We start from the raw sequence: 23,516 nt of genomic DNA, 5'->3' as shown, positions 1-23,516 counted from the left end.
TAGTAGCACGGTAGGTGGAGGACTTGAACAACTGATGCATTCGATTCTAAATCCACTCTTATTGCTGTTGTTAGCTACTATCAAGTTGTGATCTGTAAGGTTTACATTGGCTGAGTTTCAGAAGTAGATCATCAGGCCTTTCTTCCTAGTCTATCTTAGTCTGGAAGCTCCACTGAATCCTGTTCAGCATCACGGCAACATGCAAGCTTCCAGTGACAGGTGGGTGGTGGTAGCTGCACATGAAGTACATTGGCTGGGAATCAAATCCTGATCTGGCACATGGAAGACAAGAATTCTACCAGTGAACCACAACCAATGCCTCACAAACCCACTTTTAACCACCAGGATATACCACTTTCTGCTTCTGATGCTCAGAGAAATCAAGTCCTTAGTCTGTGGTCACACCAAACCCAAACCCATTGCCATCGAGTCAATCCCAACTCACAGCAACCTTATAGGGCAGAGTAGAACTGGCCCATAGGGTTTCCAAGGGTGTAATCTTTATGGAAGCAGACAGCCACATCTTTCTCCTGTGGACTGGCTGGTGGGTTCAAACCGCTGACTTTTTGGTTAGCAGCTGAGTGCTTAACCACTGCGCCACCAGGGCACAGTGTTTAACACAGACAGTTTAAATCAAGAGTATCAACCAGGTGAGCTAGGTTAAGCTGTCTCAGTGAACAACCCCAAAATCTCAGTGACTTAACGCAACAGCAGTTCATTTCTTGCTCACACTGCATTTCCAACATGGGGGTTCTGATCATTATAGTCACCAGGGACCCAGGCCAACAGAAGGTCCCTCTTGACACACATTTCCACCATCGTCCTGCAGAACAGGGAATACGATGACCTTAGCATTGCCTCCTAAAGCACCCACCCAACGTATCACATGTCACTTTCACTCATCTATTTTCGAAAAGGAAGGCAGTAGGTGGTTCAGCAGTAGAATTCTCACCTTCTATGCAGGAGACCCAGGTTCAATTTCCAGCCAATGCACCTCACGTGCAGCCACCACCCGTCTGAGAGGGAAGGCTTGCCTGTTGCTATGATGCTGAGCAGGTTTCAGGGAAGCTTCTAGACTAAAACAGACTAGGAAGAAAGGCCTGGCAATCTACTTCCAAAACTCAGCCAATGAAAACCCTATGAACCACAATGGTTCAAATCCGCTACCAATCATGGGGATGGTGCAAGATCGGGCAACATTTTGTTCTGTTGTGCGTGGGGTCGCTACACATTAGGGGCCGACACAATGGCAGCTAACAACAACCAATTTTTGAACAAAGCAAGACATAGTTCTGCACCTGACTTCAAGGAGCAGGAAAGAACTGAAAATACCGGGTGAACAGCACTAATGAGTAGCCCGCTGGGCCATGGGGAAGGAATGCCACCTTCCTTTGCCCACGTCTACAAGGTGTGCAGCGTCAGCCCACTGTGGAAGACGCAGCTCAGGTTGTTTTGTTCCTTCTCCCTATTGATCTTCCTTTTTGGTTTATTTGCTACTGAAAATGAAACATGAGAGAGCCTGAGTCTGTCTAACCAGCCCCTTTCTTTATCAGTGGCTCTGCAAGAGCAAGGGCTCAGGGCTTTTTAAGATCTGTGGGAACCTGGGTGCTCTTTTAGCTCATTTAGCCTGCTGCTTGAAGTCGCAATAGATTTCGGGTCGTCTTGAAGTCAGCATTAACAGCAAACTTCCATCTTCTCGATTAGGCCTGAATATTTAAGACTTTGAAAGCATGCCTGGATCCAGATTTAATTTTAGAAGGGGAAGAGGGGGTGCTTTGGAACTTCAAGAAGAAGGCTGGAGGCTCAGCAGGGCCTGCGTTAGCAAAGGGAAAAAGCGAAAAGCCCTGTGGTCTTGAAAGAAATGCTCCAAAGTGGAAACGCTAAAGCTTCCAGTTGGTGAGCATTAAATCAGACTTCAAAAGCGCTGCTAGTTTAAACGTTGTTTATAGGACTGAAGTATGTATTGCTTCTTCCTCCTCCAGCTGGATTTTAAATATTCCCTAATCTGATTACTCGTGAGGGGTGGGGGGGAGAGCAGGCAGAACCAACGTTAAATGAGCTTCACTGTTAATTATTCAGAGGGCTTTTAATTGTGTAATCAAACATAAAGTCCTACAAAAAGCTTAAAGGCACCCTCTCACAGGGCCCTCTCCGGCCCTCCTCCACCTGGGGGTATGTGTGCACTTCCTGTGTCATGGCTGTATGCCAATAATGGTCAGCAAGATCCTGCTGGTGAGGAGGCTGCACCTTCCTCCACATTTAGGCTGGTAAAAGCCCCTGATTCTGCTACCCAGACCCCCATACCATAAGAAGTCAGTCTTAAGTAAGTTTATCTTGATTACTTTTTGCCTCCTATATCTGAGCACCTTCCCCCACCACCAGCACTCAGAAGCCCCAGACAAGCCTAGCTCTTTCCCCTGCTCTCTATCAGTGTTCCCTGAATCAAAACTGGTCTGTCCATCTTCCCATTCCCTCAAGTTCCTACCCTAAGCTGGGTGACAGCCAGCCAAATGGCCGAAAGGATCCCAGCCATCTAAAATCATTTCTGCAGAGAAAATGGGGACAAAGAAAAATGGACAGACAGGAACGAAAGATCAATAGACTGACAGATCGGTAGGCTGATCAATAGAGAGAAAGAGACAGAGATAATAGATAGGATTGAAAGATCAACAGACTGATAGATCGATAGGTTGATCAACAGACAGAGGAATAAAAGATTAAAAGATCACTGAACTGATAAATCAATAGGCTGATGAATAGATAGACAGAGGTCGTTGAGAAAGCATACACTAAGACTCTCTGATTGCTGATTAATATGGGCCCACCACTCCACAACCACAAAACCAAAATCAAAAAGGCTCTAGAAACTCAGTTTTTTCATAACTCATTTGGCAACAAAATTAGACATGAACCAAACTCATTTGGTGGTAAAACCTGACCTGAAGCTATTCATAATCTTTATTTATCCCACCTATTGTAAATGTGGAAACCCTGGTGGTGTAGTAGTTAAGAGCTCTGGCTGCTAACCAAGAGATCAGCAGTTTGAATCCACCAGCCACTCCTTGGAAACCCTATAGGGCATTTCTACTCTGTCCTATAGGGTTGCTATGAGTCGGAATCGACTCAATGGCAACAGGTTTGTTTTGTTTGTTTGTTTTTTAAGTGTAAATATTAACCCATTTCATTGCAGGAATATCAATATATTTGATGAAAGAATGCTGCCCCATACCCTATCAGGGTGATTGTCTAACATGCAGTATATGTAGCTTATTTCCTTTCCAAAATACCAAAATTTGTAATTTGGTATCACACCTGGCCCGACAGGTTTCAGATTAGGGATTAGGCATGTCACTTATAGAACCTGCTGGGGCTTCTGTTTCCTACTCAGAAAGTCCCCTTCCCGTATAGGCAGGGGATGATACAGGTTTTGTGGGGCTGAAGTTTATTTACTTAGGGAGGAAAACCAAAAACCAAACCCACTGCTGTCGAGTCGACTCCAACTCATAGTGACCCTACAGGACAGAGTACAACTGCCCCATAGGATTTTCAAGGAGTGTCTGGTGGATTCCAACTGCCGACCTTTTGGTTAGCAGCTGTGGCTCTTAACTACTATGCCACCAGTTAGGGAGGGGGTACTGAAAGACAAAGATTAGGTACAGGGCTCTGGAGAGGCCCATGCAAGTGAGGGATCCTGAAGCTTTAGCTTCATTAGCTTCACTGTAAATCTGCATCTGGGCAAGTCACTTAGCCCACTGGGTTTGTTTTCTCATCTTTAAAATGGGACGATAATGGCGATGTCCTAAGGTTTTGTTCCGATTATTCAGTGACAATGCACAGAAGAGTTCTGCAGGTAGTATGGTACAGAGCATTTGTTTAATAAACCCAACACCAGTTATTTTCACTGTGAGACCCATCCCACCACCCTCCTCCGTCCCCACCCAGTAATAACCTCTCAGTGTTACTCAGAAACGTCCGTGATAGTGGGACCACGACAGGCAGGGATTCAGAAATGAACAAGCTTTTCAATCCACCCCTAGAGTAACTACAAACTCGCCTCCGAATCTATGAGGGGACCTGAATCCAAAATGCAAATAAATTCAGAATGCACACACATATATGCCACCTCCCTCATCCCCACCCAGTAAGCAGTGATCTCTCCTAACCTTGATTTTCACTCATGAGAACTATGTGGCCCAGCCCCAGCTATGGAGAATTGTCCCTTGCAGAAGGGAAAAAAAAATCCTAACAGACCTCAAACCCACTCCACTGAGTCGATTCCGATTCATAATGACCCTGTAGGGCAGATTAGAACTGCCCCATAAGGTTTCCAAGGCTGTAAATCTTTACGGAAGCAGACTGCCACATCTGTCTCCCGCCGAGCGGCTGGTGGGTTCGAACCGCAGACCTTTCGGTTAGCAGGTGAGCACTTTAACTGCTGCACCACCATAGCTCCTCATAACAGGGACCAGCCACCGTTTATCCTCTATTTATTGCATTTCTTAAAAGAACTCGTTGTAATAAACTGAGGCTCTGGAAACGGAAAACTCATTAAGCTGGTTTCTCACGCAGGGACCCAGGTGGAAGCAAGAGCACGATAAAAAAAATCAACAAGGACAAGTCCATGGGACAGAGGTGGGAACACTTCATCACAGCGTCAAAGGTAACCAACAGCACACGACTCTACCGTTTGGCCGTCAGGTCCCAACTTATGTTGGGGGTTTTCTTGCTAGTCTTCTCTCTGATGGGATTTTTTTTTTTCCTAGTTGGTTCTCGAGGTTCAGGAAAGTCGGAAGCATAGGCTGCTGGGTGGGGTTTTTTTTTGTAAATTTTAATTAAAATGGTTGTCTGGGGATTATAGGAGAAATGACACTTGGCTGGACATCACTTGATGAGGAAGGGGCGGGAGGAGCTGGGAGCTGCTTAATAAGATGTCACCAGGAGGAAATGGACTTACCTCACTCTATCTTTTAAATCAATAATCATTTCTCTCTTCTTTTTTTTTTTACACTCAGTCAGAAAATAAGAAATGAGTGATTCACCAGACAAGATGTTATACAAACTAGAATGTGTGCTTATGATTAAGAGGACAACAAGAGGTCTATTCTTTTTACCCAAAGCTATTCCTAACCCCAAGCTTCCCAAATTCATCTACTCAACAAACAAGCACACTAGTAACAGTAATAAGGACAAGAGGTAATACTTATAGAGAGAGTCTGCTCAAAATGAGACCAATGGGACACAAGAGTCCAGGGACAAGGACTAGAAGGCAGGAGGGGACAGGAAAGCTGGTAATAGGGAACCCAAGGTCGAGAAGGGACAGTGTTGACATGTTGTGGGGTTGTTAACCATTGTCATAAAACAATATGTGTACTGTTAATGAGAAACTATTTGTTCTGTAAACCTTCATCTAAAGTACAATAAGAAAAAAATAGAATTTGCTGAACTTGCCCTCTTACTGACAAAATGGGTAAAATGCTCATCCCTGCCCACCTCATGTTTGTGAAGAACCCAGTAAACAATATGAAAACTCATTCTCAAAATTTTAAAAGGCTGAGCATTATTGTGGACATATCATTTTTACAGGCTGCTTTTTAAAGTAATTGCAGTGGGCTAGGTTCTGGGCTAAGGAAGCTCTTTAGGTGTAGTATCCAGTTCCACCCTCTTAGTATTCCCATGGGGCACTGTTACTATCCCCAGGCGGGAGAGAAGGAAGCTGGGGCACAGAGAGGTTAAGTGACTTGCCTGAGGTCACACAGCTGGGCAATGGTAGAGCTAGGAGTTAATCCAGGGTCTGTTTATTAAACACCGAGCTGTACAAATGCATGCTCTCCATGATATCATGATTATAATTGCCCCTCATGAAGATTTTCATCATTTTTTTTTTCCTCTTTCATCAGGGTGCTCCTAGACCTGAGAAGTGAGAGTCTTTGTTTTTTATCACAGAATGTTGCTATGGAGATAGTGTGTGTACCCATCTCCAGAGATGCACAGAAAAAGCAGCAGGTGTCACAAACCTAAAAAAAAAATACGTCCTTCAGGAATATTCATGACTGAAACTGGAGCAGGTGAGAGTGAGGAATCATGGAACTTGCACTCTCACAAAACTGAAATTCCCTAGAAAGCTTGTGGGTCAAGCTCTAGGCTGCAGGGTGATCTGGGATTAGAGGAACACTAAATCAGGAATCAGGAGACATGGCTCAACCACTTACTTGCTGTGTGAACTTGGGCAAGTCCTTCTCCCTCTTCTGACCTTAGTACCCCTTCCCGATGAGACCTTTGAAAGAGAGGCTCCAACCAACACCTACAGCCTCTGATATTCTTCTGTATATATAGAACTTGTCAGTGCCAAGGCAATGTTCAGAAACTCAAATGCCCATAAGGGCCAGTCAGTGCATGTAAATGAGAAAAGCAAGCCAGATGTAACGTAGTAGGGAGTGGTGAGGTCTATGGCAAGCTAGAGCACTCCTGCCCAGCTAAAGGGAAGAACCTCTGCTCAACTCTAGCTCATTTTGCCACGTAAGAATGGGAGCCCAGGGCTTATCACTTTCAAAAGAAACCAATAACTTAGGTTTTTATCCCCAATTTTTAAAATGCTGGACAGTTAAACATGTCTTCACATAGGCCGCCAGTTTGCAACTGCTGTTTCTAAGAAAGTATAAGGAACCATTCAAGGGAAATCTTTTCCTTTGTTGCCAAAAGGCAGTCCCTACTTAGGTGGAACACAGGAGCTGGTTAACACCACTTTCCAGTGAAATACAGAAAATAATGAAGAACCATTTGGAGATGTAAGCCAATTCAGACAGAGTCAGTTCAATAAAGGGCAAGCAAGATGCTGAAGCTGCCTGTCACATCTTCCCTCCACATTTTATTTTTCTGCCACTCTCAATTAATCAGAAGTGTCAGCCCTTCACTTTGGATTTCCTGGCTGGGGTGGTTAATTGAATTTTAATTAATGGCAACATTAGGAGCACAAGATAAAATCCTAGCTCAAGGAAGATGCACACAGAGCTCTGGATATAGAAGGCTCTTCTGAGATCATCTCAGTCAACCCTCCTCATTTTATAGCTGGAAAAACTGAGGCAGGGAAAAGTAACTTGCTCAAGGCCACCCTGGGGCCTCCTGGCTCTTAGTCCAGTGCTTGCTGCAAAATTCCAGGCTGACCTTGTAACATAATCTGTCCAGCCTTCAAAAATAGCATTGACTTATAAGAGTATGGTTCCCAGGGGCAGCAATTCACATCATGCCAGATGAAACAGGAAAGAGGGGACTTATATATTATCCCAGTACCTGACATCACCTCTCCCTAAGGTGGCAGGTAGTAGTGGGGGTTTCTGTCAGTCTGACAAGCTCTTGACCAGCAGCAATGCCAGCACAAAGGGGAGACTATATCAAGCTCCTAATTTATCAATGGAGAGAGCATGCTAACTTTTGTTATTTGCTTTTTCTCTATAACAGTCATTTTTGTAACCCACAAGTCCCTGTGCAGATTAGGTTGAACCCAGTTCAAACCCCAATTCCCTCATCTATCATGTTCTGAAGCATTCTGTCATTTGTGTAGATTTTTGCTAAAAATTTGGAGGATGAGATTGTCAAGGGGAGAGGTCACTACATAAGCCCCACAGCCTTTCTGCCAACTCCTTGGCTCTACCCTCACCTCCTGTCTCTCTTTTCCTCCCTCCTCCCCACCCTCTCCTTCCCCTGTGCAACCAAGAAATCACTCCCCTCTTCTAGTGCAGGGACGTTCCGCCCACTTTCAGGGTGATGAAAAAAAATTACTTCTGATTACCTATAGTGGACTCCCTGAAAAAAATCCCGCTAAATACAATTTTCCCCACACTGTTAGGTATTTATGAAACGTTGGGTGGCCTTCAGTCCTGTCTCTTCCCCTTATCCTCTTCCCCAGTATACCAAGCACTGAGCTTCATCTAAAGATCTCAGTCTGCTCTCCAAATGCTTTCACTTTAATTTTCTCAAAATAAATAAAATTGTTTCTATTAACTAAGCGTATACTATAGCCCAGGCCCTTTATTGAGCTCTTAACTTAGAAGCAGCTAAGGGCCCACTCTTCCCCACTGTAAACCTGGTATTTTAAATGCCATACAAAATCATCACAAGGTCAAGGGCATTTTCAAATGCTACTGAACAAGGCATAAAGTTTCTTTAAAGAAAGACAAATAATTCGCTTGATGTCAGCATGACCTGAGTTCAAATCTAGCTTTACCACTTGTAAGCTATGTGACCTTGGACAAGTTAGGAAGCCTCTCTGAGACTCGCATCATGACAAACATGAGGACATGACTCCATACAGTGCGTTTGGAAGTGATACCAACTAGGCATTAGGGTACACACAAGTACACAGACATCTGTAACCAGTCGTCTTTTACTCCTTTCCTTCCAAAAGTCCACATTTCACTTCGGATCTAGCTGTCTTCAAGTCACCTCTGGCTCATGGTGACCCGTGTGTATCAGAGTACAGTTGTGCTCCACAGGGTTTTCAATAGCTGATTTTTCAGAAGCAGATCACCATGCCTTTCTTCCTTTCGATTAGCAGCCAAACTCATTAACTGTTTGCACCACCCAGGGGACTCCGAACTTGCCCTGCACCTTAATACCTTCCAGAACTTGCGGTCCAGTCCTCCCTGCCTACCACAATCCTGGATCATCCCCCACCCCAGAGTGCCATCCCACCACACAAATGGGCCTCCCTTAATTCCACTCCTTAAATTTTCTTGTTGTTAGGTGCCACCCTGTCTGTTCCAACTCATAACGACCCTATGTGCAACAGAACGAAACACTGCCAGGTCCTGTGCCATCTTCACAATCTTTGTCATGCTTGAGCCCACTGTTACAGTCACTGTGTCAATCCATCTCACTGAAGGTCTTCCTCTTTTTCGCTGACCCTCTACTTCACCAAGCATGATGTCCTCCTCCAGGGACTGGTCCCTCCTGATAACATGTTCAAAGTATGTGAGACAAAGTCTTGTAATCCTTGCTTCTAATGAGCATTCTGGTTGTACTTCCTCCAAGAAAGATTTGCTCATTCTTCTGGCAGTCCATGGTATATTAAATATTCTTTGTTGACACCATAATTCAAAGGCATCAATTCTTCTTCAGTCTTTCTTATTCAGTGTCCAGCTTTCACATGCATATAGGGCAACTGAAAACACCATGGCTTGGGTCAGGCATACCTTAGTCCTTAAAGTGACATCTTTGCTTTTTAACACTTTAAAGAGATCTTTTACAGCAAATCTGCCCAACTCAATGCATTGTTTGATTTCTTAACTCTGCTTCCATGGGCGTTGATTGCAGATCCAACTAAAATGAAATCCTTGACAACTTCAATCTTTTCTTCTCTTTATCATGATGTTGCTTATTGGTCCAGTTGTGAGGATTTTTTTGGTCTTTGATCTTCATCAGTAACTGCTTAAAGTCCTTTTCACTTTCAGCGATCAAGGTTGTGTCATCGGCATGTCACAGGTTGTTAATGAGTCTTCCTCCAATCCTGATGCCCTGTTATTCTTCATATAGTTCAGTGTCTCAGATTATTTGTGCAGCATACAGATTGAGTAAGTATGGTGCAAGGATATAATCCTGAAACACACCTTTCTTGACTTTAAACCATGCAGTATCCCCTTGTTCTGTTTGAACAACTGCCTCTTGGTGTATGTTCAGGTTCTGCATGAGCACAATTAAGTGTTCTGGAATTCCCATTCTTAGCAGTGTTATCCATAATTTGTTATGATCCACACAGTCGAATGCCTTTGCATAGTCAATAAAACACAGGTAAACATCTTTCAGGTATTGTCTGCTTTCAGCCAACACCCATCTGATATCAGCAATGATATCCCTGGTACCACATCCTCTTCTGAATCTAGCTTGAATTTCTGGCAGTTCCCTGTCTACATACTACTACAACCGCTTTCTAAGGACCTTCAGCAAAATTTTACTTGCATGTGATATTAATGATACTGTTTGATAATTTTTGCATTCTGTTGGATCAGCCTTTTTTGGAATGGGTATAAACATGGATCTCTTCCAGTCAATTTGCCAGGTAGCTGTCTTCCAAATTTCTTGGCATAGACAAGTGAGGGCTTCCAGTATTGCATCTGTTTGCTGAAACATCTCAATCGGTATTCCCTCAATTCCTGAAGCCTTGTTTTTCACCAGTGCCTTCAGTACCACTTGGACCTCTTCCTTCAGTACCATAGGTTCTTGATCATATGCCGCCTCCTGAAATGGCTGAACGTCGACCAATTCTTTTTGGTACAGTGACTCTGTGTATTCCTTCCATCTTCTTTTGATACTTCCTGTGTCTTTTAATACTTTCCCTGTAGAATCCTACAATATTGCAACTCGAGGCTTGAATTTTTTCTTCAAGCTGAGAAATGCTGAGCGTGTTCTTCCCTTTTGGTTTTCTATCTCCAGGCCTTTGCACAATTCATTATAATATTTTGGTCTTTTCTTTCTTTCCTGTCTTTTTAATGACCTCTTGTTTGCTTCATGTATGATATTCTTGATGTCATTCCACAACTCACCTGGTGTTCAACAAGTCAAGTCTATTCTTGAGATAGTCTCTAAATTCAGGTGGAATATACTCAAGGTCATACTTTGGTTCTCATGGGCTTCTTCTAATTTTCTTCACCTTCAACTTGAACTTGCATATGAGCAATTGGTGGTTTGTTCCACAGTTGGCCCCGGCCTTGTTCTGACTGATGACATTGAACTTTTCTATTGTCTCTTTCCACAAATGTAGTCCTTTTGATGCCTATGTATTCCACCTGGTGAGGTCCACATGTATAGTCACCGTTTATGTTTTGAAAAAAGGTATTTGCAGTGAAGAAGTTGTTGATCTTGCAAAACTCTTTCATGTAACTTCCAGTGTCATTTCTATCACCAAGGCCATATTTTCCAAATACCAATCCTTCCTCATTTCCAACTTTTTCATTCCAATTGCCAGTAATTATCAATGCGTCTTGATTGCATGTTTGATCTATTTCACAATGCAGAGTACTAACCACTATATGATCACGGCTGTTTGATCAATTTCAGACTGCAGAAGTTGTAAAAATCTTCAATTTCTTCATCTCTGGCCTTAGTGGTTGGTGCGTGTCTTAGTCATTTAGTGCTGCTTTAACAGAAATACCATAAGTGGGTGGCTTTAACAAAGAGAAATTTATTGTCTCACAGTCTAGTAGGCTACAAGTCCAAATTCAGGGCATCAGCTCCAGGGGAAGGCTTTCTCTGTCAGCTCTAGGGGAAGGTCCTTGTTATCAGTCTTCCCCGATCTAGGAGCTTCTCTGCACAGGAATCTCGGGTCCAAAGGACACACTCTGCTCTGAGCATTGCTTTCTTTGTGGTATGAGGTCCCTAACTCTCTGCTTGCTTGCCTTCGTTATATCTCTTGACAGATAAAAGGTGGTGCAGGCCACACCCCAGGGAAACTCCCTTTATATTGGATCAGGGACGTCACCTGGGTAAGGGTATTTCATCCCGCCCTAATCTTGCCTCATTAACCACAGACAGAGATTAAGATTTATAACACATAGGAAAATTATTTCAATCAAAATGGAGGGCAACTACACAATACTGGGAATCATGGCCTAACCAAGTTGATGCATATTTTTGGGGGACACAATTCAATCTATGACAGTGCATAAATTTGAATAATAGTCATATTAACTGGTCTTCCTTGTAGGTGTATAGATATTATCGTATTATGGACAGTGTTGTATTTCAGGATAGATTAGATCTTAAAATGTTCTTTTTGACAATGAATGCAATGCCATTCCTCTTCAATTTGTCATTGCTGGCATAGTAGGCCATATGGTTGTCTGATTCAAAACGGCCAATATCAGTTCCTTTCAGCTCACTAATGCCTAGGATATTGATGTTTACGCATTCCATTTCTTTTTTTTTTTTTTTATTGTACTTTAGATGAAGGTTTACGGAACAAATAGTTTCTCATTAAACAGTCAGTACGCATATTGTTTTATGACACTGGCTAACAACCCCACGACATATCAACACTCTCTGTTCTCGACCTTGGAGGGCCTTTTTTTGGTGAAAATATACACAGCCAAAGTTACATCATTTCAAAAGTTCCTACATGTACAATTCAGTGACATCGATTACATTCTTCCAGTTGTGCTGCTATTCTCACTATCCTTTTCCAAATTATTCCATGACCATTATCTTCAACTCACTGCCCCCTAGGCTTCCCATCAAACCTTTTGAGTTGCTGTTGTCAATCTGATCTCACATGGATAATTTTTTTTTTTTTTTTTTTTTGTACCTTAGATGAAGGTTTGCAGAACAAAGTTTCCTCATTAAACAGTTAGTACACATATTGCCCTATGACAAGGGTTAACAACCCCACAACATGTCAATGCTGTCCCTTCTCAACCTTGGGTTCCCTATCACCAGCTTTCCTGTCCCCTCCTGCCTTCTAGTCCTTCTCCCTGGACTGCTGTGCCTCATTAATCCCGTTTTGTTTTATGAAGTTGTCCAGTCACTGGCTTGACAGTGAACTTTGGGAGTGACTTCACCACTGACCTAAAAGTGTGTCCGGGGTCCCTACTCTCGGGGTTTCTCCAGTCTGTCAGGCCAGTAAATCTGCTCTTTTTTTTTTTGTGAGTTAAAATTTTGTTCTACATCCTTTTCCAGCTCTGTCCAGGACCCTCTATTGTGATCCCGGTCAGAGCAGTCAGTGGTGGTAGCCATGCACCATCTAGCTGTACCAGACTCAATCTGGTGGAGGCCATGGTAGTTGTGGTCCATTAGTCCTTTGGACTAATCTTTTCCTTGTGTCTTGTTCTCTTCATTGTCCCTTGCTCCCGAAGGGTTGAGATCAGTGAAGTATGTTAGATGGCTGCTCACAGGCTTTTAAGACCCCAGACACTACTCACCAAGTTGGAATATAGAACACTGTCTTTATAAACTGTTATGCCAATTGAGCTAGATGTTCCCTGAGACCATGGTCCCCACAGCCCTCCGCCCAGCAATTCAGTCCCTCAGGGAGTTTGGAAGTGTCTATGGAGCTTCCATGACCTTTCCTTGTACCCATTTCATTTTTGATGACATCCAGTTTTCCAAGATTCATACTTTGTACATTCCACGTTCTGATTATTAATGGATGTTTGCAGCTGTTTCTTCTCATTTTGAGTTATGCCGCATCCACAAATGAAGGTCCCAAAAGCTTTACTCCATCCATGTCATTAAGGTTGACTCTGCTTTGAGGAGGCAGCTCTTCCCCAGTTGTATTTTGAGTTCGGGCTCATCTTCTGGCAGTATGTCAGATAATGTTCTGCTGCTATCCATAAGGTTTTCACTGGCCAATTTTTTCAGAAGTAGACTTCCAGGTCCTTCTTCCTAGTCTGGAAGCTCAGCTTAAACATGTCCACCAAGGGTGATCCTGCTGGTATTTGAAATAATAGTAGCAAAGCTTCCAGTATCACAGTAATATGCAAGACAGTACGACAAACTGACAGGCACGTGGTGGCCCCAGATTTTAGGGTTAGAATTTTCTCTATCTTGTGTTCTTCAGAAAATCCCAGCGAATATAGCTCTTCATTCTTTGAGGCCCAAGCATCAACGTGGTGAACGAGAAGTTGTTAAGGTGATAAGTACAATTTGGGGTCAAAACCAAGTTGTAGCTAAAGAAATTAGACCTATCCTCTTATCCTGTATTATAATCAATTCCAATGGTTATTAAAAAGAGAATTCAAAAATCGTTCCAGGCCATGGCAACATCATTAGAATACACGTTTGGCTTCCTGTCAGGACTATTTTGGCTACCATAGCCCTAACTGGCTGGAATAAGTCCCAACATGTTTGCTTCAAATAATACACATTTTAAAATTATCTCCCTTGAGAGCTATGTCTCATGGTGTTTGGAGAGGGCCAAAAGGAATTCAGATTCACAGCCAGGCTTTTGCTTTTTTTCTTCTCTACTTATTTCCTTCCTTCTAGCCTTCCTTCCCTCCTTCTTTCTTTCTAAACCCCTTTTTCTCCTCTCTTTCCAACAGACCAAGAAATTCAAAATTCCTATGCTACGCACCACTGGCCGTAAACCTAGCCGGCGAGGCTCCACTCTCAGTCTGTCTCGGACCAGTGGGGGGTCATCACCCCAGAGCAGTATGATGTCTGTGATCCCTGGCTCAGATGAGCCCCAGAGTGTGGTCACCCAGGGGACAGGCAGCAAGGACATTGAGGACAATGAGTCATGTTCAACCAAGCCAGATGAGGAGCCTCTTCATGTCAGTAAGTGCTGCCTCAATCTGACCATCTACCCCAACCCCTTGCCTATGAGACAGACACCAGGGGCCTCTTCTGCTCCACCTCTGCCCCTATGTACAACTCAATTAAAGGTGACATAGGGATATCCCAGCCCTATTCAATTTCCTTGGACTCCCTTGCTTTCCCCCACTGGAGATTAGAAATATACTCTATAACCGGGATTAATCTGAGCTATTTCTCCTATGGAGACAGTCCATGGTTATCAATTGCCTCTTTTTTTAATAATATATTTTATTTAGTTCAATATATACAAATAATCATAATTTCAACATGTAATCAACATAAAAAGTAGTAATGACGTGTTTTACATACTTTTTTTTTCTATACTAAGTCTTTGAAATCTGGTGTCTCCTTTTTTAAACAGCTTTACTGAATTATAATTTACATACCATAAAATTCACTCATTTTAAGTATACAATCCAGATTTTGAGGTAATTTACAGAGCTGTGCAACCATCACCACTATCTAATTTTAGAATATTTACAGTGACCCAAAAAGAAACCTCGTGCCCATCTGCAGTCCCTTCCCCTTCCCACCTCCAGTCCCAGGCAACCACAAATCTGCTTTCTGTCTCCAGGGATCTGCCTTGTCTGCATTTCATATATGGAACAAGTTGTATCACTCTGTGTTGCTCACCCTAGAAAAAAGCCTTTTCAGTGGTTCATCACAATTTTGGTGACACAGACCCTTTAGAGAATCTATTGAAAGCTATGGAACTTCTCTCCAGGGAAAAAAAAAAAATGCAAACACGCATACACACAATTCTGCATACTATTTTAGAGGCGAATCTGTGGCACTCAGCCAGATGGAATTGTAACTGGATTCCGTAAGTCGTGCAACAAATTTATTTTCAGAACTTTATGGCTTGAGCTTATATAGTAAAAGGAGATAAGAAAATAAAGAGAAGGATTCATACAAAAAGAGATGGGGAAGGTAGAAGGAAGAAAGAGAAAGACAGGGACATGAAGGAGTACTGGCCCTTGCAGTCTTGGACTCTGGTACATGAGACACCTACCTGCCAAATCGGCATCTGCTGTGTCCAAGCTGAGACCTGTCTGCTCAGTCAGTGTGTTTTTGCTCTGTTTTTTTTTTTTTTTTTTGGGGGGGGGGGCAGGGAAAACCATCTAGAACGCCTAAGGCAACTGAGGTTGGTCTAGGCTGGGCTGAACTGTCAGGAATTGGGTGTAGTGTAGATTCAAGAAGGTTGAGCTGGAGGTCAACGTAGACCAGACAGTCTGGGCCCTAACAGGCAAAGGTAGGAGCGGGTAGAGGTGTAAAAATCCAGTAGGCGGTCAGGACTTAGAGTAATGGCTGCCAATGAGAAAAATTTTCACCACCTCCCTTGTTAACAGGAGGCTGGGAGGTGCTCCAAGCCCTGAAAAGCTGTTAGCTGAATAGAGGTATTGTCTGATAAATGACAGATATGTGACTCATGGGTTTCTTGAGCCTTCTTTCATTCAACATGTATTTATTAAGCACCTACTGCGTGTCTGGAACTGAGATTTATAGTACCTTCCCTCCCCACATTTGCATTTTATGAAGAAGGATGCAGACAACAAACAAAAAAATACCATCCACAACAAGACAACTGCAGATAATATGTGCGCAGAAGAAAATTTTAAAAAGTGTTGTGCTAAGGAGAGACTGATGGTGGGTGTGGGGAGAATCAGCGAGGCTGGTCAGGGGAAGCCTCTCTCAGCTCTGATGTTTGACCTGAGACCTGTAGACAGAAAGCTGGGGAGGGGGGTGGGATTCAGAACACAGAGGGCCTTTGTAGGGCAAGGTGAGGACTTCAGAATATTCAAAGTGTAACAGTAAGTCTCTGGAAGATCTGAAGTACAAGGGTGGTGGGAGCTGGTTTACTTTTCAGAAAGGGGTCTGTGTAATTATTAATGTTATATCCATGTCTTTATGTCTTCTAACTCTAAAAGCTTTGCTCTTAAATAAGAAGGAGAGAGAAGTGCCCCAGTTTCAAAATACTGCCTCAGTCCCAGAACTTGCATAGGGTTCTCCCTATGGCACTCTAAGTGCTGCAGGCAGGAGGGAGCAGCCAGGGAAGCTAACTTCGCAATGAGGATAGGGGTGAATGGCGCCATCTCTCTGGGCACATGAAACACCACACACCCTTCCTGATGGCCACCTTCCCACATCTAACCAGCTGCCTCCTCCAATCATGCTATCTTGTAAGATTTTCTTGACCCTTACCTTCCTTCACCCTTATTGCTTTCATGTTAGTTTAGAGATAGAAATCTGGGTCTCTCAGGCCACATCCTGCCACTTAAGTTTTGCTCAGCACACACAAGGCTTTGCAAAAAAAAAAAAAAAAGTGACTTTTTAATATTGAGAGATTTTGCATAAAAAATCTGATTTTCAAAAATCTTCCTTTGTGGCACTCCCTTTGTGGCAGTAGTGAGTCTGCAATCCTGTTTGGCAACAATCAGCTGGACCTCCTCCCTTTGGCTGGGGCTTGTGCTCTCTACTTTTCCACAGTCCCCACCACTCCCCAATCATTACTCCCAATTGAGTGTGTGGCCATTTAACATCACATTATGCCCTACTGTCTTACTTAGAGTCATAACGACAATACTAATATAATAATTAAAACTTAGGAAGACTTCTATGTGTCAGACATCATTCTAGCCCCTTTATATGTATTAATGTATTTAATCCTCATAGTAACTTTTTCTGCCTATTTTGCAGATGAGAAAATTGGGGCACAGACAGCTTCAATTAATTTCCCCAGGTCACAAAGAAAGTAATTAAGCCAGAATTTCAAACTGGGCAATCTGGCTCCCAACTTACACTTAATCTCTATGTTTTACCCAAGTTTCTAGAAAAAGTGGGAAATAAAAGACAGACCAAAAGGGAAGCTTGATTTTTCTCATACCAGCCCATGTCACTCACTTTTGGTACCTGGCCCCGTAGGTACCTGAGTTAAGACCCCTGGTCCATATTCTCATCACCTGTCATCTAGATGACAGCAACAGTGACCTAATTAGTCTCCCTGCTTCTGGTCCTGCCCTCACACACTCATTTTCTCCATCTGAGCCAGAGGGACCTTTCAAAATTTCAAATCTGATATAGTACTCTCCACCTTAACATCTGTCAATGACTCCTCATTGCCTTTAAGACAAACTGTAGACATTGCATACGATCTGGTCATAGGTTCAGCTCTTGCATCTTCACATCTTAAACTCAACACTCCAACCACACCCCAGAACTTTCCCCTTCTTAAGCAATCCACATGCCTTGCTCTTTCTGCAATGCCCTTTCTTTCCTGCCCCTTCAGTCTATGGACTCCTACTCAACCTTCAAAATCCAGCTTAAATGTTCCCTCATCTTGGAAGTCTTTCCTGATAGCCCCAGGCTCCTGTCTCTCAATTTTCTTAGTCTTTTGTATTTGATTTTATTGAGTATTTAATTTTAGTTTATATGTTTATCTCATTGTATCAGGTAAGAAGTTCTTTTGACTCTAAGAGACCTGAAAATTAGTGGCTTTAAAAACATAAAAGTTTATTTTTCTTACACATTGAAGACAACCAGTCCAGAGCTGGTAGAGTGGCTCTAAAAGATGATCAGGGATCCTACTTCCGACTGTCTTTCTTTTCCACCATCCTCAAGGTCACTTCATGATCCAAAATGGCTGCTAGAACTCCAGTCATCACACATACTTTAGTCTGGAAGCATAAGAAAGTCAGCAAAGGACAAAAGTGCCCGCTTCTAGCTGAATCTAAGCAGGCTTTTCAGAGGCTCCATACAACACTTCTGCTAACATCTTATTGGCCAGAACTTAGTCACAGGGACATACCTAGCTGCAAAGGATGTTGAGAAATATGTGCTAGTAAGTGCTTTCCGTCACAAAAAGGAATCAGAGTTCTATTACTAAGGAAAAAGGAGAGAAGGGATATGAGCTCTCTGCACGTGTGGATCAGTAAGGTCTTATTTGCCTTTGGCCTGACACACAGCAGGTACACAACAATGGCTAGGACATGCATTTGCACCAGAGACCTACCCCCTGGGAAAGTAAGTCCTACTCCAGCCCATCCCAGCCTTTTACTCCATTTATAATTCAACTGTCATCCCGTTTTTCATAGTCTTGACAAAAGTATATTAATTTCCCAGCCTTTCATTGCCTTCTAAAACCTCCTCAAATTGATTCTGAATTCATGAATCCTATTCTAAGAGATGCGCCATTTGACCAAAGTCTGATTTCCAGGGCTGGCTGCATAATGAAGTCTTTGTGGATGCAAATCACTGGGGACAGCAAGCTGTGGGCTTTCCATGGACTGATCTGCTCCCCAAATCACTGGCAGGGGAATTCCCAAGAAACTAAAGCCTAGGCCATTCCTTCTGCAGGTCTTGAAGATCCAAGTCTCAGATGTTAGAGGAGAAACTTACTTAAATAGCAACTCAAAAATGATAAGCCTGATACAGGCTAATGTTCGCCCCACCCCAAACCAACTCCTATAAACAAACAAGCAAGCAAAAGTTGCTGTCAATTCCAATCCATGGTGACCGCATGTGTGTCAGAGTAAAACTGTGCTCTATAGGGTTTTCAATGGCTGAATGTTTTAGAAGTAGGTCACCAGGCCTTTCTTCCGGTGTGCCTCTGGGTGGACTAAAACCTCCAACCCTTCAGTTAGCAGCTGAGGATGTTAACCATTTGCACCACCCAGGGACTCAAGATCTCCTTTATTTTTCCCCCAGAGAGAAGAAATGGGTTTAGTCAATCTAAGATGGTATTTTTATATGGGCTAGGGATGGAAGAAGGAAGAGAGATGGCCAGAATGTTTTTCCTTGGGGATATGGTTTGGCAATTGAAAACACACAATGCCAGTGTGTCTCAGCCACACCCCCACAGCCCTGGGAACTGAAGAACCAAGCATGGTTCTCTGGTGTGGGCATCCATCACAGGACTTTCTTCTGCAGGGCAACTCCACTTTGTGGCATCTGCACCCTCTCCAAACAAATTTCTTCTCCCAGGTCACTCTGAGGAGTAGATGTGAACCTCACAGTTTCCAAGCTTGTTCTATTTCACACACACCCACTTTAGCAATATGAGGGATGAAGTTTCATATTGGTGGGCACCATTCTTTCCAGAGGCATTATTGTCAAGCAGGAAAAAAAATCTGTGGTGCATTATGTGAAATCTTTCTACACTATATAAGCTTTATACATAATGCTCTAGGAGGGCTGTACCATGTACCAGGTCACTGGAGTCACTTGCTGGTATTCACCCACTGCTAAGCTGGTTTGCATATGCATGGTGGTAGGGATGGCGGAGCAATCAGATGTTGCTGCTTGGTACCCAGGAGAAGGAAAGAACGTTGAAGAACCAGCCATATCTCCCACACTAAGAGGCTTCTTAAGACACATTTCAGAATTATAGGATGTATGGCAGTGGGAAAGGTGGGCATGACAAGTCAAAAATGCAGGTCATATTCATGTCCAATGGAATCATGCCCACAAATTAACAGGAAAATAAACCAGTTGAGAATTAGAGGCTGGAAAAGAAAATGCCTAAATGTTGATATTTATCACCGCTTAGATGGTGCCCAAATCACTAACGGCAGACAACTTTTCCTTAGCCCCCACTAATTGTATTCATAAACAAGACTGCACACAAATGGCCTTGGAAAACCCTGGTCTTCAGGCCTTCCTTCCAAACATAGATTTTGACAACTGAGCTTCAGTCAAGGGGGTGAAAAGTGTCTCCACTGACAATGTAATCCTTTGTGGACACCCTAAATCTAGCTCATAGTCTCCCAAATCTTTCCTCTTTTTCCCTTAGTCATTCGCTTATTCATTCAGCAAATACTGACTTAGCTTTCTATGTGCCAAGTACAGGGCCAGGTGCTATCAATGGAAAGACAAATAAGATGTGATCCCTGCCCTCAAGGAGCTAACAGACTAAAGCAGAAGACAAACAAGTAAACAGGCAATTGCCATACCATGAGATCAAGGTTGTGATGGAGGTCAGGAGTCCACAGGGAGACACCTTAACTAGGAGTAGTAGATGGAGGAGGGAGTACAGTTCCAGAATTCCAGAGGAGGGAGGAAAATGTGATAGGAAGGTACCATTATCTTTATTTTACAAATAAGGAATCAACATCTGCCACTCTTCTGCCTGTTCTGAGACAGTGCAAACATCACCAATTTTTTTCACCAAAATAGAAAGTAAAAATAAAAAATTATTAATACTTCAGTTTTATTCAGTGATGCCTGTTACAGCCTGTTTGTTCATGTTAGGATACAGACAGCTTTGCACTGCTAAGAAGACATGTCTAAGACTCTCCATACAGTTGTTCAAGTTCCAGTAATTGTCTTCGTTCCTATAATTATTTGAAATTCATCTCAAAATAAGTCTCTCTTTCTCTCTCTCCCTCTCTTTCCTTTACTCCTTTGGGTGTCTTTGATTGTCAAACGGTTTCCACTCATTTGTCTCTCTGTGTATTCACTCCTCTTCTCACTTTGCCCCTTCTTCTCTCTCCTGGTTCATGAATTTGGGAGGAGTTTCTGGTGAAGCACAGTCACCAAGTAAACAACCTTGCCCTGCGATTTTCAGCACCATGGACAGCTACAAACATCAGGAAGCAGAGGTCCCAAAGCGCACGGCTTTGGGTAAAGCAGATTCTGTGCCAGGAAAGGAGTGGAGATGAGTGAAGGGAGCCAGGCATTTGAAAATCTGTATCCTTATGATGAAACACTTAGGATGATTCTTCACTTGCACTCTCTCACTTTTCTTGAAGCACACAGCTTACTCCATCTATATTTCATTTTCTAACTTCTGAGAGTACTGGGTACAAAGAAATCTTTCTACCATATAAAACACAGCAATATTAAGTATGATAATAAAAGGTAACTAACATAATGAGGAGTATTGGGAACTGTGGGGAACAGAAGCACACACCTAAAGGTCAGATGCAGCAGAATGAGGGCACGTGGAGCCCATCTGAGATTTCTTTTTTTCTAGGGAAGCTGGAGGTCTGGACTTTTATGTGAAACCTTCCAGTTACAAAAGTTGGCATTTACGTTAAATGAAACACATTTTTGAGCTAAATTCAGTCTATACATCTCCAGTTTGGAACTTCAGGACTATGGGGATCAGAGTTTCCTGAACATGGCAATTCCTTCTGAGAACTGGACACAGTTCTCTCAGGCAACGGCAGAGTTTATGGTGGTGGAGAAAAGGTGAGATGAAACAGGAGAGAAAAAGAAAAGCCAGATTATGCAGAGACTCACAGGTCATGTGGAAGAATTTAGACTTTGCTCAAAGGAAAGTGGAGAGTTTTAAGCAGCAGAATATCATGGTCAGATTATAACCTCCCAAAACACTAGAAGCCTCCTCTTCTAGGACCCTGATTTAATCCCTCTTCAGCTCCCTGACACCCAGCCCTGCACAGTCTTGCCCCAAAGGCACCTCCAGACAGTGACCCCTTCATGTTCCCATCAGATCTGCAGAAGCTCCTGGAGATGGTTCGGGAAGATGCCCGGAGGACGATCATTGTAGAAAATGGGACTCAAAAAAAAGTGCCCAGGTATGTTCTCTTGACTCTTGAGGCAAACAGAGAATATCAGAAAAGTAGTGAGAACAATAACAGCAGCAGTTGCCAGTTATGAAACATTTTCTCTGTGCCAATCATTGAGCTCTGTACTTTGTTCACGTGTATCGCCTCCCTGCCTTCTTACAACAACCTTATGAGGTGGGTGCTACTATCTTTACTTTACAAATAAGGAAATGAAGCTCAGAGAGCTTAAGTTACTTGTTCAAGGTCACCCAGCTAGTGAATGGCAAAGCCACAACTCAAATTCAAGTCTTTCTAACTTTAAAAGCCATTCTCATAACCACTCTACTACACTGGCTCCCAAGAATCCTAAGGCTATTCACGTATTCTTTTGATGAATATTTATGGACTATGTACTAATTATTATTGGGGAAAGTGTTATGAAAGGAAAACCTCTAAGAGTACAAAACAGAAGTATCTGAACTAGTCTGGAGAAGGGATGGGGATCAGAGAAGTTTCCCCAAGGGAGAAACTTAAAGCTGAGATTTGGATGAAGCATGAGAAAGAGCTAGCAAGGCAAAGTTGGGGGGTGGGCAGTGGGTGGGGGAAAGAAGGCAACCTACGTGCACACATGGTCAAAAGGGACTCTGGCATCCATAGTCCATGATGGGATGGAGTGAAGTATAGTTGGTCTGGGAGCCTTGGAGGCCTCCTCAAAAATACTGGTTTTTATCTTAAGAGCAACAGGAAGCCTCTGAAATCTCAAGCTAGTGACCAATGTGACTGGCTTGCAAAGAGGTGTCATCCGACCTGAACCCCAGGTGTCCTCCTTCTGGTGGAAAGCCTTGTCCATTGGACTTCTGACATCTAAACACCTTGGAGAGAACACAGGCTTGAGTCGGAGTTGCCTTTCCAAGTGTAGATTCACTCTAAGGAAATTACTTCCCAAAAATAAATGAGGCACTACAAGAGGTTCATCATTGCCTTCAGCCCACTGGGATGCTGGCTATGACTTATTGGTTATTGTTATTACCATAATTACTGTTCACCGAGCACTTTCACATGCATCACACCCGCTTCTGCTTGCTAATGATGGATTTGTCTGCAGCTGCCTTAACCCACAACGGGCTCTGGAGGGTGGCACTTGGAGGTACTCAGAGATGATGTTGGCCCATAAGACCCCAGCTGCTGTGCCTGATTTATCAGCATTAGAGACAGACAGCGCTGGTGAAGCATCAGCTCATCAGGCTCCTTCCTTTGTAAAAAGTAACAGGCATGAGCGCTGGTGTTGGAGTCAGACTGACCGGGGTCCAAACCTGGTGTCCTTGGACAAGTCACTTAACCTTTCCCCAATTCTCAGTCTTCTCATCTATAAAATGAAATTGTGCAGCAGTCAAAGCATTGGCTTTGGAATCTAATAGACTAAGGTCTATCTCCCTTTCCATCATTTACTTGCTGTGTGACATTGGGCAAGCTGCTTCACCTCTCTGATTCTACTTCTGTAAAATGAGGTTCACTAACAACCTACCCCAAAGGGTTGTAGTGAGAATTAAATGATATTTTCCTTGTACTCTTATTGTCGTTATGGAAATAATGCCTATTGCAATGAGTCATTTTAAATCTTTAGTAAAACAATGCATGCAACATATTTAATATGTGCCAAGCACATAGTAAGCACTCAGTAAATGACAGTGATGGGGGTGGTGGTGATGGTGG

General features: G+C 43.1%; 1 protein-coding gene across 1 annotated transcript in view; it reads left to right on the top strand.

Moving 5' to 3' along the window:
• The window catches only part of CCDC60 (coiled-coil domain containing 60), a 239,248-nt gene that overhangs the window by 201,535 nt on the left and 14,197 nt on the right, over window positions 1–23,516 (top strand). The window contains exons 6-8 of the mRNA XM_004379117.1: window positions 4,570–4,660; window positions 14,025–14,259; window positions 21,749–21,833. Of these exons, the coding sequence (XP_004379174.1) occupies window positions 4,570–4,660; window positions 14,025–14,259; window positions 21,749–21,833 (411 nt within the window). The remainder of the gene's footprint in view (window positions 1–4,569; window positions 4,661–14,024; window positions 14,260–21,748; window positions 21,834–23,516) is intronic.

This window comes from Trichechus manatus, unplaced genomic scaffold, assembly GCF_000243295.1.
Source record: "Trichechus manatus latirostris isolate Lorelei unplaced genomic scaffold, TriManLat1.0 scaffold00061, whole genome shotgun sequence".
Taxonomy (NCBI): domain Eukaryota; kingdom Metazoa; phylum Chordata; class Mammalia; order Sirenia; family Trichechidae; genus Trichechus; species Trichechus manatus.
Note: the sequence above shows the minus strand (reverse complement) of the source record. Positions and strands in the feature narration are given on the sequence as shown.